Source organism: Chelonoidis abingdonii, chromosome 19, assembly GCF_003597395.2.
Source record: "Chelonoidis abingdonii isolate Lonesome George chromosome 19, CheloAbing_2.0, whole genome shotgun sequence".
Taxonomy (NCBI): Eukaryota; Metazoa; Chordata; order Testudines; family Testudinidae; genus Chelonoidis; species Chelonoidis abingdonii.
Genome location: NC_133787.1, coordinates 39786358 through 39810788, shown reverse-complemented (window position 1 = coordinate 39810788; position 24431 = coordinate 39786358). Strand labels below are relative to the sequence as shown.

At 48.1% G+C, this 24431-nt stretch overlaps 2 protein-coding genes and 1 long non-coding RNA gene across 3 annotated transcripts in view; 1 reads left to right on the top strand and 2 right to left on the bottom strand.

The window, feature by feature from the left end:
- Positions 1 to 1414, bottom strand: part of SPG7 (SPG7 matrix AAA peptidase subunit, paraplegin) — a 46186-nt gene extending 44772 nt beyond the window's left edge. The window contains 2 exon segments of the mRNA XM_032764253.2: positions 10 to 188; positions 191 to 1414. Coding sequence (XP_032620144.1) covers positions 10 to 188; positions 191 to 392 — 381 coding nt within the window. The 5' untranslated portion in view covers positions 393 to 1414.
- A 13871-nt stretch (positions 1415 to 15285) lies between these two features.
- Positions 15286 to 22466, bottom strand: LOC142047935 (uncharacterized). Its single transcript, XR_012657259.1, has 2 exons — positions 22394 to 22466; positions 15286 to 21717 (listed from the first exon to the last, which is right to left on the bottom strand). It is a non-coding gene; the product is annotated as an uncharacterized LOC142047935 (long non-coding RNA).
- Positions 22467 to 23297: 831 nt separating this feature from the next.
- The window catches only part of ANKRD11 (ankyrin repeat domain containing 11), a 249862-nt gene continuing 248728 nt past the window's right edge, over positions 23298 to 24431 (top strand). Inside the window, exon 1 of the mRNA XM_032764255.2 lies at positions 23298 to 23460. The gene's annotated coding sequence lies outside the window, so the exon portion shown is untranslated. The remainder of the gene's footprint in view (positions 23461 to 24431) is intronic.

Below are 24431 nucleotides of genomic sequence, written 5' to 3'. Positions count from 1 at the left end.
GCCACTCACGGGAGCACTGCGCAGCCCCGAGCCGCCCCAGCCCCAAGCGGGCCCCGTCGGACCGAGCCGCCGCCAGCGCGGGCCCCTGAGCAGCAGCTGCAGCAGCGCCATGTCCCGCGGCGACCGCCCGGCTCGGAGACCCCCGCCCAGCAGGCACCGAGACGCGAGGCCGCTGCGGACCGGGCAGCGGGACTAACGGCAGCCGGGCCCTGAGAGAAACCGGAAGTGCCGGCCGAAGGTGGAGTCAGCCATCTTGAAAGCTGGCCGAGTCGGCAGCAGCTGCCAGACTTCAAGATGGCCGCCTCCCCGGGGCCGGGGAATGCTAGCCCCTCATTTGCCCCTATGGACCCCACCCCTCCCCCGTCTGCCCGTCCGTGAGCTGCCGCCGCCATCCCGGCCCGGGCCCCCGGTTCAGGCCTCGTGACCCACCCCCGTCTCCGGGCCGGGTCCCCGGAGCGCCGGCCGGTTCAGGCTTCGTGACCCTCCACCCGGGCCGGCCCCCCGCAGTGCTGGGCGGTTCAGGCCTGGTGCCCCCCTCCCCCCAACGGATTTTCATGGATTGGCTTTGAAGGTAAGAACGGCCAGACTGGGTCAGATCAAAGGTCGTCTAGCCCAGTGTCTTGTCTGGTGACCCTGGTCGAAGCCCGGTGCCACGGAAGGAATGAACACACCAGGCAATCACAGAGTCGTCCACTCCTGGCTTCTGTACCGGCCTAGATCTGCAGGTAGAGCTGCACCAGCAAACCTCTAGGGACCCTGCGGGTTATGTGGCAAGGGAGCGCTTTTGCCATTAGCGCTTAAACCAGTTCCCAGAAAGGAATAAAGTCTGCTGGCAAAAAGGCTTTATTGCTGTCTAAATGCTTCTAGACTGGGGCTCCTTTGCCAGCATAGCTAGTCAGTTGGCGGTGATTTTTCCTTCCTTGTCAATCAGTCAGACTCAATCTGTTGTTTTCTCCGTTCTGGGTGCTTCTCTTCCTGCTTAAATGTGTTGTTTTCCTTTAGTCTAAAAGCAATCTTCCCTCAACTCCATATTCTATCTCCTCTCCTTTGATGCTAAGCACTTTGTGTAGGCTGTCCCTTCTCATGGGGTGGACTTCTCTTACCCCCTTCTCTGTCTCTTTTCACTTTCTCTGCTCCACTGAAATGAATTGCCTCTTTTCCAAGTCAGAGGCCGTGTCTACACTACAACCTTTGGTCAGCACAAGTTATGGTAGGATTCAGCTCCTGAAGTTTGTATATTACTTGAGGGCATACATTCTTGGCTGCTTGCATTGGTGATGCACCATGGGTAAGTATACCTGTGTGCCATGCTGTGCTGTTTGAGGCAATGCCTATTGAGTCTTTTTTGCAGTGTTTTGTGAGATACTAATGATTCACCCAAGGGTTGCTAGAGCTAGGGGTTAAGTTCCCAGTATGCAACTTTCTCCATCCCATAACACCATCCACTGCCCATAATTTTAGGTTTTTTTTTTTTTTTTTAATCACACAATCCTGTGCAGTGCTTTTCTGTCTCTGCCATCCCTAACCAAAGCATGGAACCTGCATAGTTCAGCACTATTCTTATGACCATTGTAAATACAGGACACACAATTCTTCTGTATTTGCAGACCTTCATAGGGGAGTGTCTTGAAGTGGTTTCCATTTTACAAGGGTTTAAAGGTTGGTTCAATTGCTCTCAGCACCCTCACTACACAAATTGTTCCAGCCCCCTGCAGACCTTCAGGGAGCACTGCAACAGCTGGGATCACAATGAGGAAGAATAGGATATCTTTGAGGAGAGATTACAAATGGACATAGCAAAAAATAAATAAATCCCAGATTGCTTGTGACATTCATGGAGCAGCTGCAGACTGTGGAGCATTTCTTCTTGGCCTAAGAAACGAGCACTGACTGGTGTGATCGCATATAATGCAGATTTGGGACAATGAGCAGTGGCTGCAGAACTTTTGGATACAAAAGGCCACATTCCTGGATCTGTGTCATGCTCACTCCAGCCCTCCAATGCAGGGACAGAACGAGAGCTCATTGACAGTGGAGAAGTGAGTGGTGGTCATGTTCTGGAAGCTTACAGCGCTGGATTGCGACTGGTCAGTGGGAAGTCACTTTGAAGTTAGAAAATCCACAGTGGGGGGCCATTGTCATCCAAGTATGTAAGGCCATTGAATGCTGTGCAGGACTGTGACTCCCAGCAATATATAAGATATAGTGGATGGATTTGCAAAAATTGGGTTCCCAGCTGTGGTGGGGGAAGAGACAGAATGCACATCCCTATCTTGGTGCCAGCCACCTTGCTACAGAATCCATTGAGAGAAAGGCGTACTTTTCTATAGTTATGCAAGTGCTATTGGATCCCTGCGGATGCTTCACTGATATCAATGAAGGTTGGTCAGGGAAGGTGCATGATGCTTGTGTGTTTAAGATCACAGAATTGTTCAGAAAGCTACAAGCAGGGACATTTTTTCCTGGGTGGTTGATTAACATTGGTGATGTGGAAATGCTGACAGTGATGCTGGGGGCCCAGCTGACCCCTTGATCCCCTGATGCATGAAGCTGTACGTTGCCCACCTTGATGGCACCAATGAAAGATTCTGCTGCTGGCTCAGGAGGTGTGGAATGACTGTTGAATGAGCTTTGGTAGGTTATAGGGTCACTGGAGTTGTTTACTCACTGGATTAGAGCTCAGGGAGAAAAACATCCCAATGGTTATAGCTGCCTGTTGTGCACTGCATAATATATGTGAGGCAAAGAGGGAAAAGCTACCACCAGGGAGGAGGGGCGAGGTTGACCACCTTTCTGCTAAATTTGAATGTCCAAACACCAGGGCTATTAGAGGAGTCCAACCTGGAGCTATGTGTTTGAGGAGCTTTAAAAGTTTTTCATCAGCACATATGTTCTCTCCTGCTGTCTTGAGACAGTGTCTGTCTTGCAAATTAAACCAGGTTATTTTTTGGTTCTTGACTTGCATGCGTGTCTGTTCTGTTGTGCCTGCTGCAGATTATAAATACTGCTGGGCCAGGGCTGCATGCCACGTGAATTGCTGTGGAATGCTGCTGTCTGTCATGGGGACTTCAACTATCCAGATACAATATTGGGAAATAACACGCGCGGGGGCACAGACTATCCACAATTAAGATTAGCTGACTGACATTGCCAGAACAAACTTTTTTATTTCAGAAGAAATTGAAAAAGCTACCTGGGGGAAGCTGTTTCTAGACTTGATTTTAAACAGAATAAGAGGAACACTCGTTTGAGAATTTGAAGTAGAAGAAGCTTGGGTGAAGTGATCCATGAAATAATAGAGTTTGCAATTCTAAGGAAGGGTAAGAAGGAGTACAGCAAAAATAGAGACAATGTTTCAGGAAGGCGGATTTTGTAAGGCTCCGAGAGCTGATAGTAAGGGTCCCAGATGGGAATCAAGACTGAGGTCAAAAACACTGAGGAAGTTGGCAGTTTTTCAAAGGGCACACTATTAAGGGCCCAAAGCAAGCTATTCCGCTGGGCTAGGCAAAGATAGAAAATGTGGCAAAAGACCAACCTTGGCTTTAACCACCCAAATCTTGCATGACCTACAAAATAAAAAGGAGTCATAAAATGGAAACTGACGGTCAGATTACAAAGGAAGAATATAGGCAACAAACACAGGAATGCACGGCACAGATTAAAGGCAAAGGGCACAAAATGCGCTCAAACAGCTATGAAATAAAGAAACAAGAAGACTTTTTGTCAATACATTAGAAGCATAGAGGAAGACCAAGGACACCGGTAGGCCCACTACATCAGTGGGAGGAGGAAGAAAACAGTAACAGGAAAACTGGAAATGCAGAGATGCTTAAATGACGTCTTTGTTGGTCTCACTGAGAAGTCTGAAGGAATGTCTAACAAAAGTGAATGCTTAATGTGAAGGGGGTAGGTTTAGAAGATACAATAAAAAAAAGAACAAGTTAAAATCACTTAGAAAAGTTAGATGCCTAAATCACCAGGGCCCTGATGAATGCATCCTAGAATACTCAAGGAGTTAATAGAGGAGTGTATCGAGCCTCTAGCTATTATCTTTGGAAAGTCATGGAGACGGGAGAGATTTCAGAAGACTGGAAAAGGGCAAATAATAGTGCCCATCTATACAAAAGGGAAATAAAAAACAACGCACAGGAAACTACAGACCCATTAGTTGAACTTCTGCCAGGGAAGATATGGAGCAAGTAATAAAAAAATCATCTGCCAACCTGGAAGGTGGTAAGCAGTGATAGGGGTCCCCACCGCATGGCGTTCATCGTAGAACCAATTGTCGTACCTATCCTCCGACCGCCCCTTTTCTTCGCTCCGCTCCACGAGCACTACGTTCTTTAGGGGGATGGAGCCCCCCCATGCGGCACACCCCTAGAACTTTAGAAGCATTTTAATCGGTTCAGGATATATTCTTATTGATAAACTGCAAAATACATTTAGATGGGCTAACTAAAGGTGGTGCATAACTGCTGATAACCAACTCAGAGATAATTAATTAATGGCTCCTCCCTGCTTGGAAAGGTAAAACAAGTGGGTTCCGCAGTGATCTGTTTGGACCAGCTCTGTTCATATCTCATCAACGACTTAGATGTTGCATAGAAAGTCCCTTATTAAGTTTAGCGGAGGATATCAAACTGGGAGGATTGCAACTGCTTCGGAGACGGGGTTCAAATTCAAAATGAGTCTGGACAAATTGGGCAATGGTCTGAGGTAAACGAAATGAAGTCAAATAAAGACAATGCAAGGTGCTCCGCTTTAGGAAGGCAACATCAAGTTTCACAATACAGGATGGGAAGAGACTTTCTTAGGGAAGGAGTTGCAGAAAGATCTAGGGTCATAGCGGATCCAACAAGCTAAACTATGAGTCACAAGTGTGATTACTGTTTTGCCACAAAAAAGCAACGTGATTCTGGGAGCATTAACAGGTGTGTTGTAACAAGACACGAGAAGTCAATTCTTCCGCTTAACTGCGCTGGACGAGGCCCCTCAACGGAGTATTGTGTCCAGTTCTGGGCCCGCATTTCATAGCAAGAAGATTGGAGAACTGCGAGAGGAGTCCCACAGATAGCAACAAGAATGATGAAAGGTGTGAAACATCGACTAGAAGAGGCTGAAAGATTGTGGTTTCTTTTATTTTGGAAAAAGAAGAAACTGAGGGGACATGATAGCAGTTTTCAGGTTATCTAAAAGGGTGTCCATCAGGAGGCAGGGGAAACTTGTTCACCTTAGACCTCTAATGAAGAACAAGCAATGGGCTAACTGCAGCAGGGAGATTCAGGTTGGAACATTAGGAAAAATTCCTAACGGTCAGGGGTGGTTGGGTGTGACAATGGAATAAATTGCCTAGGGAGGTTGTGGAATCTCCGTCTCTGGAGATATTTAAGAGTAGGTTAGATAAATGTTAATCAGGGATGGTCTAGACAGTATTTGGTCCTGCCATGAGGGCAGGGGACTGGACTCGATGACCTCTCGAGGTCCCTTCCAGTCCTAGAGTCTATGAATGTATAAACATGGCTGGGTCCTGGGTGTTTTCCTGGTAGCATTGCTTTGCTACTGTGGTGCTTGGTTCGCGTTTGAGAACTGTTTCATTTCTTGGCTTCTTCTGTGCATTCTGATAAGGATACTTTGAGTCTCCAAAAATACAACTTTGAGTGCAAAAATTCAGTGCACAAAATCAAAATGAAAACAAACACATAAAATGTTGCACATAACTTAACGGGCTGAAACTTTTAAAACTCCAGTTGAAAAGGGAGCAAACATTTGTGTCCATTTGTGTAAACAGAAAGGTAGTTCAGTGCAGGTTGCTGTGGCTACACATACACCAATGTGGTTTTCACAGGTCAGAGTCTGTGAAATTGTGGTTTCCCTTGTTATCCTGTGGCATGGAGTAGTAGGGGTGAAAAAGATGCATACCATGCTGCTGTATGGCATGTTGGGGGTGTAGGCAGGGCCGGATTAACTCTCCTTTGGACCCGGGGCTATTAAATTTTGTGGGGCCCCTGTGTACAAGTCTTTTTGCTGGGAGGGAGTTTGGTGCAGGAGGGGGCTGGGGCAGGAGATTGGTGCAGGAGGGGGCTCTGGGCTGGGGCAGGAGACTGGGGTATAGGAGGGGGTGTGAGCTGGGAGAGAGTTTGGTGCAAGAGATTGGGGTGCAGGAGGGGGTGTGGGGTCTAGGAAGGAGTTTGGGTGCTGGTGGGGGGTGCACGGTCTGGGAGGATGTTTGGTGCAGGAAGGAGCTGGGGCAGGGGACTGGGATGCAGGAGGGGATGTGGAGTGCAGGCTTTGGCCAGGAGGCACTTACCACAGGCGGCTCCCAGCCCAGTGCATGAGGGCTCAGACAGGCTGCCTGCAGGCTGTGGCCTCACGCCACTCCCGGAAGCGGCTGGCTGCTGGCACGTCTCTGCGGCCCCTGGGGGAGAGGGCATCATGTCTCCGTGCACTGCCCACAAGCACTGCCCTTGCAGTTCCCAATGTCCAGTTCCTGGCTAATGGGAGCTCTGAGGATGGTCCCGGGGGTGGAGGAAGTGCACGTAGGCCCCCGCTCCCACCAGGGGCCGCAGAGATGTGCCAGCAGCCAGCCGCTTCCAGGAGTGGTGTGGGGCCAGGGCGGGCAGGCAGCCTGAGTGCCCCTTTTAGTGGCACAGAGATGGCTGCCTGTGACTTATTTTGGCAGGGCATCCCCTTGAGCCAGGGCCCCGGGCTGCAGCCCCTAGAGCCCCTGCCTTAATATGGCCCTGGGTGTAGGGAGCACCAACCATGATTCTGCAAGGGATGCAGAAGCTGGTGAGTCAAGGATTTTGGGGCCTGTAGGTCAGAGTCTGCAGCTTTTGGGTTTGCTGCCTGAGAAGCCCCATTATGTCCTGGTGCATTTCCTGCTCCTTGTCCTGCTGGGATTCCTAGGCCTCTTGCCTGTGCTTTATCTTTCTCTATGCACTTGTTCGTAGGCTGCTGCAGCACTGACCTGTAGGATCTCGCAGAACATGCCCTCGATAGTGCTCTTCCTTCTCCTCCTCCTTGGAGTCAGGCACCACACCAAAAGCTGCTGATAAAAATGGACACCTGCTCCATTAGATTTACAGGAAAGAAAAGCTTCCAAACTCCCTTCCCTTAAGTTCCATAAATACTTCTGAGAAATGCTTATTGGCAATTCAGCTTTGGAGACCCACAGTACAGCACCACTCTCCAATTCCAACCATGCTGAGTATCGTGCAGGAGGGGGCTGGGGCAGATGTCCAGCGAAGTGGGTATTCACCCACGAAAGTTCATGCTCCAATACGTCTGTTAGTCTATAACAGAGGTAGGCAACCTGTGGCACGTGTGCCGAAGGCAGCATGTGAGCTGATTTTCAGTGGCACTCACACTGCCCGGGTCCTGGCCACCGGTCCGGGGGGCTCTGCATTTTAATTTAATTTTAAATGAAGCTTCTTAAACATTTTAAAAACCTTATTTACTTTACATACAACAATAGCTTAGTTACATATTATAGACTTATAGAAAGAGACCTTCTAAAAACATTAAAATATATGACTGGCACATGAAACCTTAAATTAGAGTGAATAAATGAAGACTTGGCACAGCACTTCTGAAAGGTTGCCGACCCCTGGTCTATAAGATGCCACAGGACTCTTTGCTGCTTTTACAGATCCAGACTAACACAACTACCCCTCTGATACTTTGCCCCTCAGATGTGTCTCTGTGAACTTTCTATTCAGCAAAGTCTTTTAGCATATTAATATCCTCCTTATGTCTGGAAGTCTGTTTGTATCACTGGCCTAACTGTCAAACAGCTTAATTAAACTCAATTAATCCATAGTGGGTGGACAGAGCTGCTATCCCTGCAGTGGGTATATGATAGGTTGTGAGAATGAAACCCAGGGTCATGAACAGCAGGTTCCTGCTCCTTAGGCTGTCAGACTAGATTTGACACAGAGGTGAGGTGTTTAAACTCTGGCCTTGTCTAGATTAAGAAAATAATTCATGTTTTTAAAATGTTAGCCAATGTGTGAGGCTCCCCCCTAAGGTACATCATGACCAGTTAACGTGAATTTAAAAGGTGTTAAATGGAATCTCTACTAAGTGCTAACTGTGAGCTAACTCCATTTAAAAACAACATTTTAATTCATCATGTTTATTATGGTGGTGCCTAAGGACCACCCATGATTGGGACCCCATTGTGCTAGGTACGGGACAAACAGTAGACCTTCCCATCTAACTAGACTAGACAGACAAAGGGTGAAGGAGGGGGAAGAACACAAGCAGTGCAGGCTAAGCAATAGTGGCAAAAGGCATGTTAATTCCATTTTTATGGAGGGTGAGGAAGGTGGGTCTAGTTTGGGGAAGGGGGAAATCAGCTAAATGGAACGAAAAGTGAAGAGAGAGGGGATATTGAAGGCAAGGTGGATGAGGCCTTATCTACAGTGGAAAAGTGCAATCATTTCACTAAACTGCTTTAAAATAAAATGACACAAACCACAGTTGAGTTAAAGCAGTACACCCCCCAATGCAGACTCACTTAAAACCATTTGAAAACCTTGCTTACATCAATTTATCATGTGTTGGCAAGTTAGGCCCTGGGTACACACAGAAGATGCACTGTTTAACTAAACTGATTTTAAAATAGATTTTAAGTAAACTAGGGCAACTTTTGTTTTTAGACATGACTGACTTCAGCTAAATGGATACAATGAAGGATTTAGCAGGTTTAAGTGCAGGTACATTAGGGGGTTCTGCCAGTTTCATTAGGCCTTGTCGACACAAAAATTTGCACCAGGTTAGCTAAGGCTGTGTTTACACTGGGATTTGGCATCCAGGTTGAGAAACAACTGCTCTCCCTGGGCCCCATTCAGTCACTTTGGCTAATTACACAAGGTATGTCTACATTTGGAACTAGAGGTGATTCTCAACTTGAGAAGATATTCCCGCTAGTGCTCATTGAGCTAGTATGCTAAAAATCGAAGTAGATGTGGCAGCACAAGAAGCAGGAGGGGTAGCCACCCTGAGCATGCACCCCTGAGAGTAGCTAGGTCTGTAGTTGGAATGGATAGTGTTGTAGGAGCGGCAGTGAGCTGTATGCTCTGTATAACCTGTATGCTCAAAAGTTTGTTACGCTCGCCTCCCCTTTTGTCTCCACTCCCTTTGAATACCTGTGAAGTGGCTTTCCCCCTCCCCCCTGGAATGCTTGTGGGATGAACTGGCTGGTTGAACAGCTGGAAGATCAGAAGAGCTTCCAGGTAGACAAGGTGTCTGGAACTCTAATTAGGCAGCACTCACACACACAATGCATGGGCACTGCATGGACATTACCCAAAGTGGAGTGTGACCAACCAGATGCGGCCAAGTCATCTCTAGTCGCAGGCCATGAGGAGCAGGCCCTTAAAAGGGGAAGGGGCCATGTGCTCAGCAGCGCGCTCACAAGCTTGTACCTCCCGTGAAGGCCTTTCGTCCGGACCGCCTGGCCAGTGGTTCGCTGCATTGCAATCCATTGTGCCTCGGGAAGGCTTACCTTTATCTCACCATCCATCACTGTGCTGTGGGACACTTACCTTGAAGGATCCTGGCATCTCCAGTGCTGTGCCTGACCTGGGAGAGTGAGTGTGCGAGTGGCGCCCCACTCCTTCTTTTGAGCTTAGCTATCAATATAATAAATTTGCTGCTTCCTGCCAAACTCTAGTGAGTTATTAGTCTTCCCTAAGCTTACTAGCTCGCCCAATTTTGAGTAACAGATAGTGTGACATGGCAGTGGGGTGAGCTATGTTTTAACATGCCAGCTGAATAAGAGCTGGCACGAGTGTGTGAACTGCATCTCCAGCGTGAAGTGCAGACACACCCACAGAATGGGCCAAACTCAGCCTCTCCCATACCAAAAGATTTTAGCCCTGATGCAATAGTCTGTGTCCAGAGAGGCTTGAAACAATCTTCTCTGTTTCAGGAACTATTTATTTACCAACATAATGTGTAGTTGAGTTGTGATGCTTGAACTCCTGCTCCCCTGCCTAAGTCAAACTCACTTTCTCTCAAAGAAATACCATCAATCACCAGCTGGGAGAGGAACTATTAAGAAGCCAGTACAAAGAAACAGGACATTCCCTTTTGCAGTGCCTAGCACAAAGTAGGGTACAATTAGAGGGAGATGCAAGAAACCTTGGCTAATATGTCCCAGATGAATATCCAAGATATATTATTAGCCTGCTAAGATGTATTCAGGAGCCAAAATGTCTTAATTACAACTCTAGAATTCATAGATCTGATGATGTATTGCATAGATTACAAATTTGAAAGTACTTTCCTCCTTCTGTGTATGAAATGTCACCTTGGAAAAGGTGACTTCATTCCCTCCCCTTGGATTGGTAAGACTCCTTTGGGAATGTATCGAGTACTGAGAAGATGGATATAACCTGATCCAGGCTTGGCCAAACTGGGATATGTTCCAGCTATGACATCACTGAATAATATTGCAATTAAAAAAAAAAAAGTATATTTACTAATGGTGAAAGATGCTGGACTGGAGACTGAAACCCCCAATTTATCTACTGAACAGAAACACCACAAGAAGCAGTACTAACTTCCCCTGGCCCATGTGCCTCATCCCAGATACAGAGAGACCACCTTTATGAGTGGGACATGGGAGAAAGGTCAGTTTCTTTGGCCTCCCTTTTCAACCTGATGAGAAAAAGGGCAACTAGCATGCCCTAGGATGGTGCTATTGTCCTATCAGCCCTAGCAGTTAGTCAAAATTTGGGGCCTGTGGGTTCTCCAGTTCAGTGTAGAAGTTTGTTATAATGAGATGTTTATTTACAAAGAATGTGTTAAGTCCTGTGTTGGAACAAAGAAGGAATCAAATAGTAGGAAAAGCTGTGACAGACCCATGGTACAATCTAGGCTAATGAGTAGTTGTGTCACCCCTGCCCTCTAACCTAGGGTGCCATTTACACTGCTTTGGTGCTGTAGCCGCCAGCATACAACTCAATCCCAGCTATGTTTGTGTGTGTGCTGCAGCCAGCCAGCCACACCTTGACTCTGTCAGGGTGGCCCCAAAGCATTCCCAGTCTTAGATTTCCCCTCACAAACATGTCTTGTATTGCCCAGCCCTCTCCTGGACAATGCAAATTCATGTAGCATCTAAAATATATATATATGGAGATATACCTATCTTGTAGAATTGGAAGGGATCCTGAAAGGTCATTAGTCCAGCCCCCTGCCTTCACTAGCAGGACCAAGTACTGCCCCAGATCCCTAAGTTGCTCCCTTAAGGATTGAACTCATAACCCTGGGTTTAGCAGGCCAATGCTCAAACCAGTGAGCTATCCCTCCCCCATCTATATCACTTCAAAAGAAATAATATGCACACATCTTATTACCACAAATGAAGTTTCACAAGCACTAATTTAAACACACTGCAATAGGTAAAGCAATAAAACAAATTTATTAACTATAAAGAGAGATTTGAAGTGAATAAGAGTAATGATGCATAAAATCAGAAATGGTTACAAGAACAATAAAGATAAAATGCAATTTGTGTCTAACAAACTGTTAAATTCAAAGCAGGTTTTTTCACCATGTTCTCAGTAGTCTTACTGACCAAACTTCTTAGCTCAAGATCCCTTCTCCAGTTCAGTGGCCTTTTCCTGTGTCCCTCCTGGAGCAGTGAATCAACAGGCAGTGAGAGAGGGAGGAGGGCAGCCCTGGAGTGTTTGTCCCTCCTATTTAGAGTGTTGGTCCCCCTCCATGGAAAACTTCCAGGTGAGATTTGGGACAGGCCATAGGAAGGAATGTTCCCTGCTGCATTTTCTTCACCTGTTGGAGTTTCTTTTGTTTCCCTTCCTGCTTGATGACTGTTTGCTGCTTAAATGCAAATTAAGGAGTGCACACATTTCTTTGTTTGAGACAGACCTGTTTGTCAACCTCAGTTTGGAACATGTGTTAAGATCACCATATAATGGACTCATAACTTCACATACATTGTTGCCACACATTTTATTGGGATAGTATTGACCAGCAAATTATGAGTTTTCAAATGCTGTCTCACAAAGGCACACTTCGTACAAAAATTCTTGCAAATAGTGTGTAGGGTATGGACACGGGTACATTGTGTCGTAGCAGCTTCTCTTGTTCACAGCACCACAAGCATTCTTTTAACCTACACCTCTGAACCAAAAACCTTTCCCCAGGTTTCTTCCAGGAGCAGCCACATTGTGATCAGCTAATGTGAATTAGGCATTGAAGTTCAATAGTTGTTAAAATAAGGAGTTCTAAATTAAAAGTAAAACCTCTTCTGCTCTCAGATGCTCAACTTTCACTCTCTTGGCCCTTTTGAGGTTATACTTTTACTGGTCCTCTGATCTTCATGGGCCTTTTCTTTATTAGCAAATTTAATAGTAATCCTGATTCACACCAAGTGCAGATTATATGATACAATGGTAAAAACAATTATGCATGCTGGGAGGGGAGTGAGAACTGGTGGTAAGAGGAGTTTGGGACTATGGAGTGTGGAGGGGGATTAATGGGAATGGGGGGAGGGAATGGGAGAGGGTAGGGATGTCAGGTATTGGGAGGGGGAGAGACACAGAGGGGTAACATGAGGTTAGGTCGGGGTCACCTGTCAACCCTACATTCTCCCCTCCTATGTGCAAATTGGGATTTGGGCCCCCCTGTCCCTTTGGGGGTGTCTGAGCTTTTTTCCCTACCCTCTTCATGTGGCATCTGGGCTCTTGGGGGGCCTTTACCATTAGGGGTGGCTTAGCACCGCTCTTCACTCTCTGCAGGTGGGAGCTGGGGTCTGAGCCTCTCTCCCTGCCCGCATGTGAGCCAGTATTCTGGGAAATGCACCTTCTCTAAAGGAGGAGTTGAGAACAGGCATGCTTGATGCATATAACAAGCTCAAGCACTGGGGATGGGAACACCCAGTGAGGTGAATGGACCATTTCACACATCTCAGAGCTATTGTTTAATCTCCTTGGGGGGGGGGGGAGGGGTTCTCATTCAGCTGAGACTATCACCTTGAGATGAATGGGTCACTTAAACCTCTCAGAGCCGCCTGTGTTCCCAGGATTATCCTGTGCTGGGGATTTGGCTACAGCAAAGCAGGTGGTGATAATTAATTTCATATTATAATGGAGAGCCAGCTCTGCTACAGTTAAGATTGCAAAGACTTTTCTGTCTAAACCAGAAGTTCTCAGGACAAAATTTTTGGTGGCCTCAGAGTACAGCCACCAACTCTTGCTGGTGATGTTGCACTCCATATGTTTATGGCAATATGCTTATGAGTGTAAGTATAATGTAACTGGAATATGCTTTATGCAAAATGTCTCTTATAAGGTATCATTACAAAGCTTATAATCTACTGAGTGTGTTCATCCTATTTGTATGAATGTATCACTTTTGTATCAGAAGGTAGATACACGACCTATTACTCTGAACTGCTATTCTAACTATGCAGTATGGGCCATTAATGGTGGCTTCCATTAACCAAGACAATTAGTTGTAAATGGCTCTGTTTACTTGTAAGCCTTCCTGTGAGTCTTGACTGGAAAGAATGGGGGGGAGGGGGGTTCTCACAGGACACGTGATCATGTCACCTGGTACTGGAATCCATCTTAAACCTGGTGCTTTTCCATTTAGAAGGCTGGATGGGGTCGCAGAGAGAAAAAAGATTCCCGTCTTGTGCCAACAGTATAAAAGGGGATGAAACAACAAAGGGGAGCTGCAGTCATGAGAAATCCCCTAGCTACCACCTGAGCTGGAAAAAGGCCTGTACCATGGGAAAGGATTGGGCCCAGTCTAAAAAGGAGTCCAGTCTGTGAAAGAAGCTTATTGGAACATGTCTGAGGGTGAAATTTACCTGTATTCAGTTTCTTAAAATGTATTAGGCTTAGACTTGCGTGTTTAGTTTTATTTTGCTTGGTAACTTAATTTGTTCTGTCTGTTATTACTTGAAAACACTTACATCCTCCTTTTTATACTTAATAAAATCACTTTTCTTTATTAATTAACCCAGAGTAAGTGATTAATACCAGGGGAAGGGGGGCAAACAGCTGTGCACATTTCTCTATCAGTGTTATGGGAGTGGACAGTTAGGTATGAGTTTACCCTGTATAAGCTTTATACCGAGTAAAACGGATTTATTTGTGGTTTGGATCCCACTGGGAGCTGAGTGTCTGGGTGCTGGAGACTGGAGCACTTCTTAAGTTGTTTTCAGTTAAGTTTGCAGCTTTGGGGGCATGGTTCAGACCCCAGGTCTGTGCTGCAGCAAGCTAGCGTGTCTGGCTCAACAAGGCAAGGTTCTGAAGGCCCAGATTGTCAGAGAATACAGGCTCAGAGGTTGTCTCAGCACATCAGATAACAGTCCCAACGGAGTCTCTGTGACCAAACCCCGTCACAGCCACTCACACTTTTCCCTAAAATACTTAATTGTCTGAAAATTTGCTGCAAGAGGTTCCTGAGGTACAGCGAGGGTTGCCAACTTTCTAATAGCAGAAAACTGAACAACCTTGCCTTGCCCACGCCCCTACCCCTGCCACTGCTTCTCTAAGGTCCTGTCCCCACTCCTGACCCCCCTCCTCGCTTACATGCTCATTTTCACTGGGCTGGGGTAGGGGATTGGGACTCAGGTGGGGATGAGGGCTCTGGGGTGGGGCCAGGGATGAAGGGTTTGGGGTGCAGGATGGGGCTGGAGGTGAGGGATTTGGAGTGTGAGAGGGGGCTCCAGACTGAGGTATGGGCTCTGGGCCAGAGTGCAGCCTCTGGGCTGGGGCCAGAAATGAGAGGTTCTGGGTGCAGCAAGGGGCTCTGGGCTGGGGCAGGGGTGCAGGCTCCAGGTGGCACTTACCTCAGGCAGTTCCGGAAAGCAGCATCATGTCCTTCCGGCTCCTAGGCAGAGGCACAGCCAGGGCACTCTGTCCAGTGTCTCTGCCCAGAGGTGCCACCTCTGCAGTTCCCATTGGCCATGATCCCTGGCCAAAGGGAGTGGTAGAGCCAGTGCTTGGGACAGCACATGTGGGCAGGGGGCAGCACGTGGAACCTCCCTGGCCACTTCTTTGCCTAGGAGCCGAACATGCCAGCTGCGTTCTGGTAGCCACTCAGAGCCAGGTAGAGAGCCTACCAGCCCCGCTGCGCTGGCAACTGGATTTTTAATGGCTGGCCAGCCCTACTGATGGGTCAAGCTGCCAGGGTCCCTTTTTGACCAGGTGTTCCAGTCAAAAGCCGGACACCTGGCAACCCTAGATACAGCCCCCTGGGGAAAAAACAAACAACGAGCTTTTCTTAAAGTTAACAGATTCTATCTTATTTTTATTTTTGCACACCTGGCTTCCAAAGTGCTGATGGCTTAATGGAACCAGAAGGGGAGAGTGAGATGGAAATGGTGGCAGGGTTTTGTGTTGCAGGGGGGGAATAGTGTAAGTGGCAGGGGAGAGACAGACACACAGGTCTTCTCTTCCATGTTTAAAGTCACTGTATCCACCATGTAACAAACTGTCAAGTTTTTGGGACAGACCATGGATGAGGTTTCTATCACTGGCCAGTTAACAATTACCCTCCCCTACACCCAGCAAAGCTTCAGAGCACAACCATTATCCTCATTCCACTACAACAAAATGAGCAGAGAGGAAGCACTTAGGACTCCCTACTGTGGCCTGCAACAGGCACACTCCATCCTCATCCTCTGATGCCCCAGAGACCTCTCAGACCCTGTCCAGTAACTTGGAACTTTGTATGAATTTATTTACATTCCCTTTGCCATCAGTCTCATGCAGCAGTGTACTGATAGTGTTTCTTACCCCTCCCCACAGGGTAAGGAAGAACAGTGCTCTCAACACATACTGTGTTCACCTAGCCCAGATCATCATCTTTGCATTTTTCCTGTTTCTTTCTTTATACCCCTTAGCTGATGCTCATTGGTTCATCAGCTAATTAGCTGCATTCCCTATTCAGCCTTCTCCAGGGAAACTGATTGGTGCCTAATTATCAGATTGCTGGCTCCCATCCCCAACCGTCAGTCACGCTACCTTAATGACCACCAGTTCCTACCAAGAACTTCTCTCTGTTCCAAAAATCCAGCAATTCACTGGCAAAAAATTCATTGTTGCAGAGTTAAGGTTGCCAGGTGGGATCTCAGACCTTAGCAGCCCAGCACACCCAGCAAATATCAAACTTCTGAAAACCAGGCAACCAAGAGTTAAGATACACACCGTGCAACCTTAACTTTGCCCTCTCTAAGTGATGCCCCGCTATGCCCAGAGAGCATGCACACACTGCCTTTGAACTGGACTGGGCAGGAGCTACCAACATTTGCCTAACCTGCAAACACTTTGCCTACTCCACAGAAATTTTACAACTCCTTCACTATTACATGTACAATGCCACTGAAAACTACACTTTACTTTTGCTACCATTTATAACACCCCCCCAAGACCACCCACATCTCTCACCTAACTGTGCCCTGCTACTGACACCACCCTCCCAATGCAATGCTAGAATCTCTCAAGGTACACATGCGCTTCTTTATTTCAGTTACACATAGGGAGGGGGGATACCCCCCCTACCCACTTTGTGTCACAATCGCAGGTCTGCCAAGATGCTCCAGCTAATCCCTACACCATTCAATACAGCTATACCTAGCACAGTCAGTGCAGCTGGGGTGCGCGAAAAGAATTCACAGGGGTTATTGCCAGCTTCAGGGGGCCAGAGTTAAGGTTGCATGGGTATTTACTTTAACTCATTTCCTGGTTTTCAGAAGTTTTGAGTGTTGCTGAAACTGACATTCTGGAAGGGCATGAGACATCACCGGGCAAATTTTTACACTTCGTTAATGAAGTTATTTGTCAGAATGTATTTATTATTTAACAGAAATATATTGTGACAGGGTGCAGGGGTTTTATCTGGTCTTTGGCAAATGGGATTTACTCCTGCTCAGCTCTGCCCCGATCCTTGCACTGGTGTTCAGAGGAAAATACAGAGCTGAAGACTGGAGGATCTCAGCAGGAGGGTTTGGGCGAAAGGAAGGGGAGAGTGCCTTGGAGATAGAACTCTATACCAATTCACTACAGGACTGAGGAGATTGCTCACATTAGGGGTTTTCTGGAAATATTTGGTTAAAAAAATATTACTTTGAGTAGCCTCAAGAATTAAACCCTTAAGGAAGAACACAGGCATCTTGAACGATTTCTTGCTAATTTCCATTGTGATCACTCTACTGGCTTAAAAATTTAGACTTGACATCTGTATACAACAAAGACTCAGTATTGCCAGCCTCAGGCATTTAGAATTCATAACTGAAGCCACCCAGATGCATGACATTTAAAAAAGGTATTTTTAAAAATCTGTCGTTCGTTTGAGCCACATTTTCCAGCTATAGACTGCTTTTCTTTTCAAAATTAGAACAATTCTCGCATAGTCCCATGGCTCCAGGAGCTGGGGCTTTAAAACTCCAGCTATTGTGAGAGCAGGCATCTGTAAAGACTAACATTCTAGCATCTTTTCTCTCTAAAGGGAGCCTGTGAAAGGAAAAGAGTGAATTTGTGCCCTTTTTTGCTTCCTTGTGTTGTACAAAGTAGGCCTAAATATACATTTTAATCCAAGTATCTTTCTTTGCTTCCCCATGTATTAGGTTTGTCAAGGTTTGTCTTCCATTTTTACTGGAGGGATTCAAATATGCATTGTGTGCTTTCTCAAGCCTTAACTGAAGAAGGGTAAGGAAGCTGAACCCTTAAAGTTTTTTTTTCCCCCTAAATATTTCAGCTAATGTGGAAGGAACAAAAGCAAGCAAGCAAACAGCCAGACTAGTCATGTCTTTCAGTAGATCACATTTTATTTGCTGTGAAGTCATAATCCTAGCAGTTCCCTAGTCATCCTTTCCCACTAGATGGACAGTTCCTTTCATATGTGATGTTCAAATAAAAAGGTCAGGGCCACGCAGAAGGAGGTTCTAACTTCCAACAATGCAGGAGCTCGGACATGGCAAACATTAACTGTTACAGCTAAATATATTTAGAATATGAAGGATGAAAAAGGCCATTTCCCGTCCTGCTCACTACTGAATATTGGGGTGTGACTACACTAGAAATGCTAAGCAGCACAGCTGCACTGCTGGAGTGTTGACACTTATCAAAGCGTTGATTGGAAGGGGCCCTTCTGCAGCTGTAGTAAATTCACCTCCCCAAGGGGCAGTAGCTAGGTTAACAGAAGAATTCTTCTGTCAACCAAGCAGTGTCCACACCGAGACTTTGGACAGCTTAATGACACTGCAGAGGACGTGACACTTTTCACAGCCCTGAGTCATGCAGTTAAACTGATCTAGCTTTGCAGTCCAGACCAGCCCTAAGGCAACAGAGGAAGGCATCTAACTTGGACACAGCGTTTCACAGTGGAATGTGTAGAAGAGAAGCTAGTGGGGGGAGGACAAGTGAGTCTGTTTCTTTTGACAGTTTCATTTGATCTTACAGAGAGGGGAGAGAAGTAAGGCTTTGTCCTTTTATCTTACGTCAGACAGGACAGTCATAAGAAGCCAAGCAGTACTAGATGTGTGCTTAAAGATTAGGTCAACCTAGCTACATCGCTCAGGGATGTGAAAAACACCGCCCCAGAGTGTAGCTGCAGCTGGATCAATGGAAGACTTAATTCTTAACAACGCAGTCAGACATCCAGGCTCTAACCTATCCCTACAGAGCCTGATAAAGGCATTTGATATTTCAGAGCCAGAACAACCCCAGTTTGTGCTCTGGCTCTGAAAAAAACCCAAGGGTTTTAACACCTGGGAAACAGCCAATATTTAGGGCAAGGCTACCCTGATTCCCTACCTGCTGGAGCTCTTATGCCAGGAATAAGCTCTAAGGGCCCTTACAGCTGCTTTGCCTTTGTCATCGTAAAGGGGCTCCAATGAATGCATCCCATGGCACGATAGGTGTGGAAGCTAAACCTCTCTCTGTCAGAAACAAAGGAGCCCCCCACACAATACAAAAGAGTTTTGTTGAGCTCTTCCTGTCTTGCTGACTGGCTGTTTTTTTGTGCTCCCCACAGGTTGTCTTGTCTGATTCTGTGGTTGTGAGCTCTTTGAGGCTGGGACTGTTTGCGCTGGGTGCTGTACAAACAGAGCAAAATGGGACACTCGTCTGTCACTGGGCTCAATGCCGCTACAGTCGTACACATAACCACATCCAGTGCAACTGTAGTATTTTTGCACTGGTACTGTAACTGAAACACCAAAATGCAGCATCAGCACAGCAAGAGTCAGCAATCCCAAGTGCAGCATTAGGGCAGTGGCAGGCAAGCATGCAATCCCCTGCTTTTGGTGCTACCTCAAGCCCTTTGCAACAAAGGCAGGAGACCAGTCCAGCACGAGAGAGAGAACTGCTCCATCCCCAAAGGAAGCAGGAGAAATGGCTCAAGAGCCACATTCAGTGGCAAACTGAGGTTCTGATTCATAAGGGTCTCAGTTTTCCTTATGTGACTGACCCATGTAACTGGAATGAAAAAGTCTCACACAAAACAGTCACCGCCATCATGGCATGGGCAGGGTGGTCTGGGTTTAGGAGCAACGTAGGCCTGGCTTGACATAATGAATTGGGCATGGATGAGGCCTCATTTCTTGGGAGACAGGACTCAGAAGGTATTAGGATCAGCAGGCTCGAAACAGAATGTCTGTACTAGCTAAGAGAAGGGGGACACTGAGAGACATTTACAATGGATAAGATGATAAAGGATAAAAAAAAGCCTGGAACATACAATGAGGTAAAGAGTAAGTCGTGCACAACCAGTCCATGGCCTGAGAATGCTGTACAGGGATTGGTTCCTACAAGATGACCAAGCCAATCCCAAAATGTGTGATCAATACACAGCAGATGCAATGTGACATGTACATGTAAACAAAGGTAGAGGTTTGCTGTGCAACTTTGGATGTGTGGTATGCCCTATATACCCACCCTACTCTGAGACTGATCAGTTCAGCATAGCTTTGCTGGATGCAAACAAGGAACTTGAGTGACATGATTGGAGTCCAACTGAGTCCTTGAGGAACCAAGTGAAAGAGATCTTGGGAGATCCCCAACAACAAATCAGCATGGCACTACCCTGTAGCCAGTAAGATGAAGTAATGGTAGACATTTACCCTCTCACTACTGGCTGGCGGTGCACGTGTTTTCCGGGATGTATCTTCTTACTCCTCACCACTGCTGGCTTGAGGTGGAGGTCTTGGGCAGAAGTGCACATTCTTGTGCCCCAGCTTGAGGTAGACCGAGGGTAATTTCTAGCACAGCAATCCAGCAGATGCATTCTCAATGTTACTACTGTGAGTAGTTGCCTTGGTTTCAATTAGATTGCTCACAGTAGTGCTTGCAGGATCAGGCCCAAATACAATAACATTGATTTGGAGGGAGGTGACTAGTACAGTTCCTATCCCAGGGACCTGTGTGAGAACTATCCCTACTTATTTTCATGAATGATTAGGGAGGAGTGAGCAGAATACTAATTAAATTGTATTAAAAATGCAAACATTTGTCTTATTGTAGGATTGTATGTAATGTCCTCCCCCTGAGGGACATTACATACAATCCTACAATAAGACAAATGTTTGCATTGGCTCATGTAACCTTGGAAAATGTTATGAGCTTCCAAGGTCTCTTTTAAACAATGTGCCAGACAAGAATACTAGGAAATACGTGGGAAGAGGGGAACACGGATTCCAATCTCTGGATCCAAACTTTTGACTCCACACCCTGAGGAGAAACCCATTGTCTGCTGATTACTTGTTACGAGGGTCACAGGATCAGAGACCCCACTTGTATAATGGGGGTGGGGGTGGGGGAGAGGGAAATCTCAGATTAATAGGGCTCTTGTCCTGAGCAAAAGGTGATATGAACTAATAACCACAGAAAAACTTCCACGTGAGGTTGCGGGACTGACTCCTACCAGAACCCTTGCTGGAGTTGGGGGCAAACTAATCAGTAGGTGTGCAGGTTTTTATTTTAATAAGATTTCTGTTAGTGATTTCACCTTAAGAATAAATGGGAAAACCTGTATGGTACCTTAAAACTTTAGTTAATTACGCTGTTTATAACTTCTGTGGAGAAAGCAAGGCAAAGCAGATATGCTTAAGCACTTTGACATGCTGGGGAACTCAGTGTAGGCAGGGAACTGTGTAGCCCCGGAAATCCTGGTGAGAAGAGAGAGACCCTTGGGTCTCCGGCCAAGAGAGGGAACAGCGGAAGAGCTGGGAGCCTAGAAGTGGGTGCCTTTCCTGAGCTACAAGGGGGAAAACACATTCAGTTCCCTCGAGCTTTGACAGTTATATGTGCAAGAAGAAAACAAAAGGAGGTTAAGTTTGGAAGAAATTTGGGACTTGGCCATGGCTGATCAGTTTAAAGTGTGTCATGGCTGCAAACAATTTCTGGGTTGCTTGTGCAGATGCATTATTTCATGTCTTACCATGACAGTTGTGACAGTCAGAAGCACCATAGCGCAACAAGTCCCCAGGACTCTCACATGAGGGCAGTCCCTTTTCTGTTGCAGGGCCTTGACTATAGAATATGATCAAACAAGAGCTCAGAATGAATCCTGATGTTTCAAGATTTGGATAAAAAAGTGGAGACCTGTGTGATAGGTGGATCCCGGCCTCGAGCGCTCTCCAGCAGGTCACAGAAGAAGTGCACTTGCATCAGTTTCCTCTCGGTCCAGTTGTAAAGGGAATACAGTTGCTCAGTATCCAATCCAAAAAGCTCACTTCTAGGCATAATTTAGTACTGTACATGTTCTGTAGTCTGTAGAATCCTGATAACACCATTCTTCCAAAACCCCAAACTACAACATGTACCATCACAGTTTTTCATGCTCCCTCCCTCCCAAGCTATTATTTTCAATTCACCCTCCATCTCCAGACTTTCTTGTTCCAGGGCTCCAACCTCCAGGCCATCTACCTTAGAGCTCCCAGATTTCCTCACTTTCCCCGACTCTTCTCTGGCATCCCCAAGTCAAGTCTCCCACTAGGAACTCCCCGCAGCATTTCACTCAGGCCTGTCCTACCCCCACCCAGTGAATGTACTTTTAAGTTTTTTAAAATTTGAGATATACCTATCTCCTTGTATTGGAAGGGACCATGAAAGGCCACTGAGTCCAGCCCCCTGCCTTCATTAGCAGGACCAAGTACTGATTTTTGCCCCAGATCCCTAAATGCCCCCAAGAACTGAACTCACAACCCTGGGTTTAGCAGGCCAATGCTCAAACCACTGAGCTATCCCTTCCCCGCCCCAGTACTTCCAGGACTGACCCCTTGTTCTGGCCTTGGCTGCCTGCAGTCCTTCACTCAGGCCTGTTGCAAGACAGCTTCGCAGTGCTCCACTCACCCAGGCCTACCCACCTCCCCTGCTGCTCCTGGGATCCAGCCCTTTTGTCCTGGGCTCACCTTCTCCTTCCCAGGCTGGTTATTCCTAGCTGACTCCGCACGAGCTCTAACGCAGCAGGTATCCGCCGGCTCTGGCCAGTTCCCCAAGGTGCTCTGGACCCGCTCTCCGCTGCTGCGTCTGGTTCTCCCTGGGTCTCCCCTCTGCCGCAGGTAGCTCTGCCCCAGCCCTTTCCCGACGGGCCCCAGCCCCGCTCCTTGTACCTCCTCTGCACACTCCGTGCCCGCCTGGGCACCCCGAGCAGCAGCGCCTGACCGGAGACAGAGGGGCGGGGGCGCCCCGCCCCGAGCGAGCGGAGATCCCGCCGTGACACCGGGGAGCAGCGCCCAGGGGCCGTGCTGGGAGCCGGGCGGGGCACCCGCGGCCACCGTCCCCGTACGGCCTCGCCCACAGGCCGACACCGCCTCCAAGGCTAGAGCGGAACAGAAAAGAGGTAGCCCGGCCCCGGAAATGGCCGTTCACGTGAGTCTCCTGAGGCAGCCAATCGAATGCATAAACGTCACGATAAATGAACCAATCCGATTTGCCCGCCGCCACCGTCACCGCGCATCATAACAGGCTCCGCCTCGCGCCGGCGCGTTAATGGGACGGTTCCTTCCGTTTACGCCACGCGCAGCGTGTCTGTGTTACAACGTGCGGGACCGTCGCTGCTGGAGCCAGCCAATGGGGCGGCGCGGTGCGGCGGACCAATGGGCAGGCGCGTCTCAGCGGCGGGTGGGAGCGAGGCTGGCAGCGCTGGCGAGCCGGGGGCCGGAGCCGCCGAGGGAGGAAGGAGCTTGGCGGGCCATGGAGCGCAGGGCGAGGAGGCGCCGCCGCGACAGCCTCAGCCCCGAGCACTATGAGCGGGGCCGCGAACGCGGTCCCGACCAAGCGCCCGCTCCCAGCCGCCTGCGCTTCCCCGCGGCCGGGGCCGCCCGCCGGCGCGCTGGTCCCGAGCCCCCTTCCCCCCCGCCGCCTCCTCTATGCGCGGGGGCTGGAGGAGCCGGAGGCCTCGCTCGCCCGGGAGGCTGCAGCCGGGGGACGGCGTGTGAGGCGGGGCCGAGCCCTGCGCGCCCAGCACTGACCTCGGGTGAGGAGCGGGGGAGCCGGGACGGGGGTTCATGGGGGCTGAGGGCGGGGAGCAGCCGGGGTGGGAGAGAAGGACCCTGGGGTGGGGAGCAGTAAGAGTCCCGGGGGGGGCGAAGGGGCACCCCGTCGGTGGAGGGGAGGGGAGCGTGTGCGGGGGGGGGCTAAGGGGCACCCCCTCGGGGGGGACTAAGGGGCGCGTGCGTGGGGGGGCGAAGGGGCACCCCCTCGGTGGGGGGGAGGGGCAGCCCCTGGGTGGGGGGAAGGCTTAGCAGCACTTGCTAGAAGGAACAATATGAAAAGTTGTCTGAAATGGTAATTTCCGTTTCCCATTTCATCATCCCTGGGTAGGCGTTAGCTGTGTGCGTGCAGAGGGGGAAGCTGATCTGCCTGTAGCCAGCAAGGCTCGCTGATCTGCATATATTTATTTTCCCGTTTAATCTCTAAATTGCTCAGTATTTTTCTCCTTGGAAAAGCCTTTGTGTACTGGGGGAAGGGGTTGAACTCCACCCTTGCCCCTTAGCAAAAAAACAGCTGCATTTCTCCAATCCAGAATTTATACCCCCCCCCTAGTTCGCGAGATTGATTGCATGTTTATAAAGGCAAACCGTGTCTCTTCCCCCTCCACGAAGCCTGGAGGAGCTGAGCCCTCCAGTGCCCTCTGTCCTTTCCCAGAGAGAGCAGCTGTCTTGTGAAGGGGTGTGTGTGGATTGAAAATCACCCTGTTCATTGAGACACAAGAGCTGGTGTGTTTACAGATTGGCTTCTACTCTAAGGTTGTAGATCTGTTTTGATATCTAGTTACAGGAAAGCGCTCCCCTCCCCCCTTCTGTGGTTTTGTACACAAAGTGCTCACTTACCACCAGGAACCTGGCCCTATAGACAGCGAAAACGGATCCCAAACAGTATCCTTAAGCAAAATCCATCTTCTGAGATGACTCCAGAAACTGGGCATAGACAGGATCGTTTTGTCAG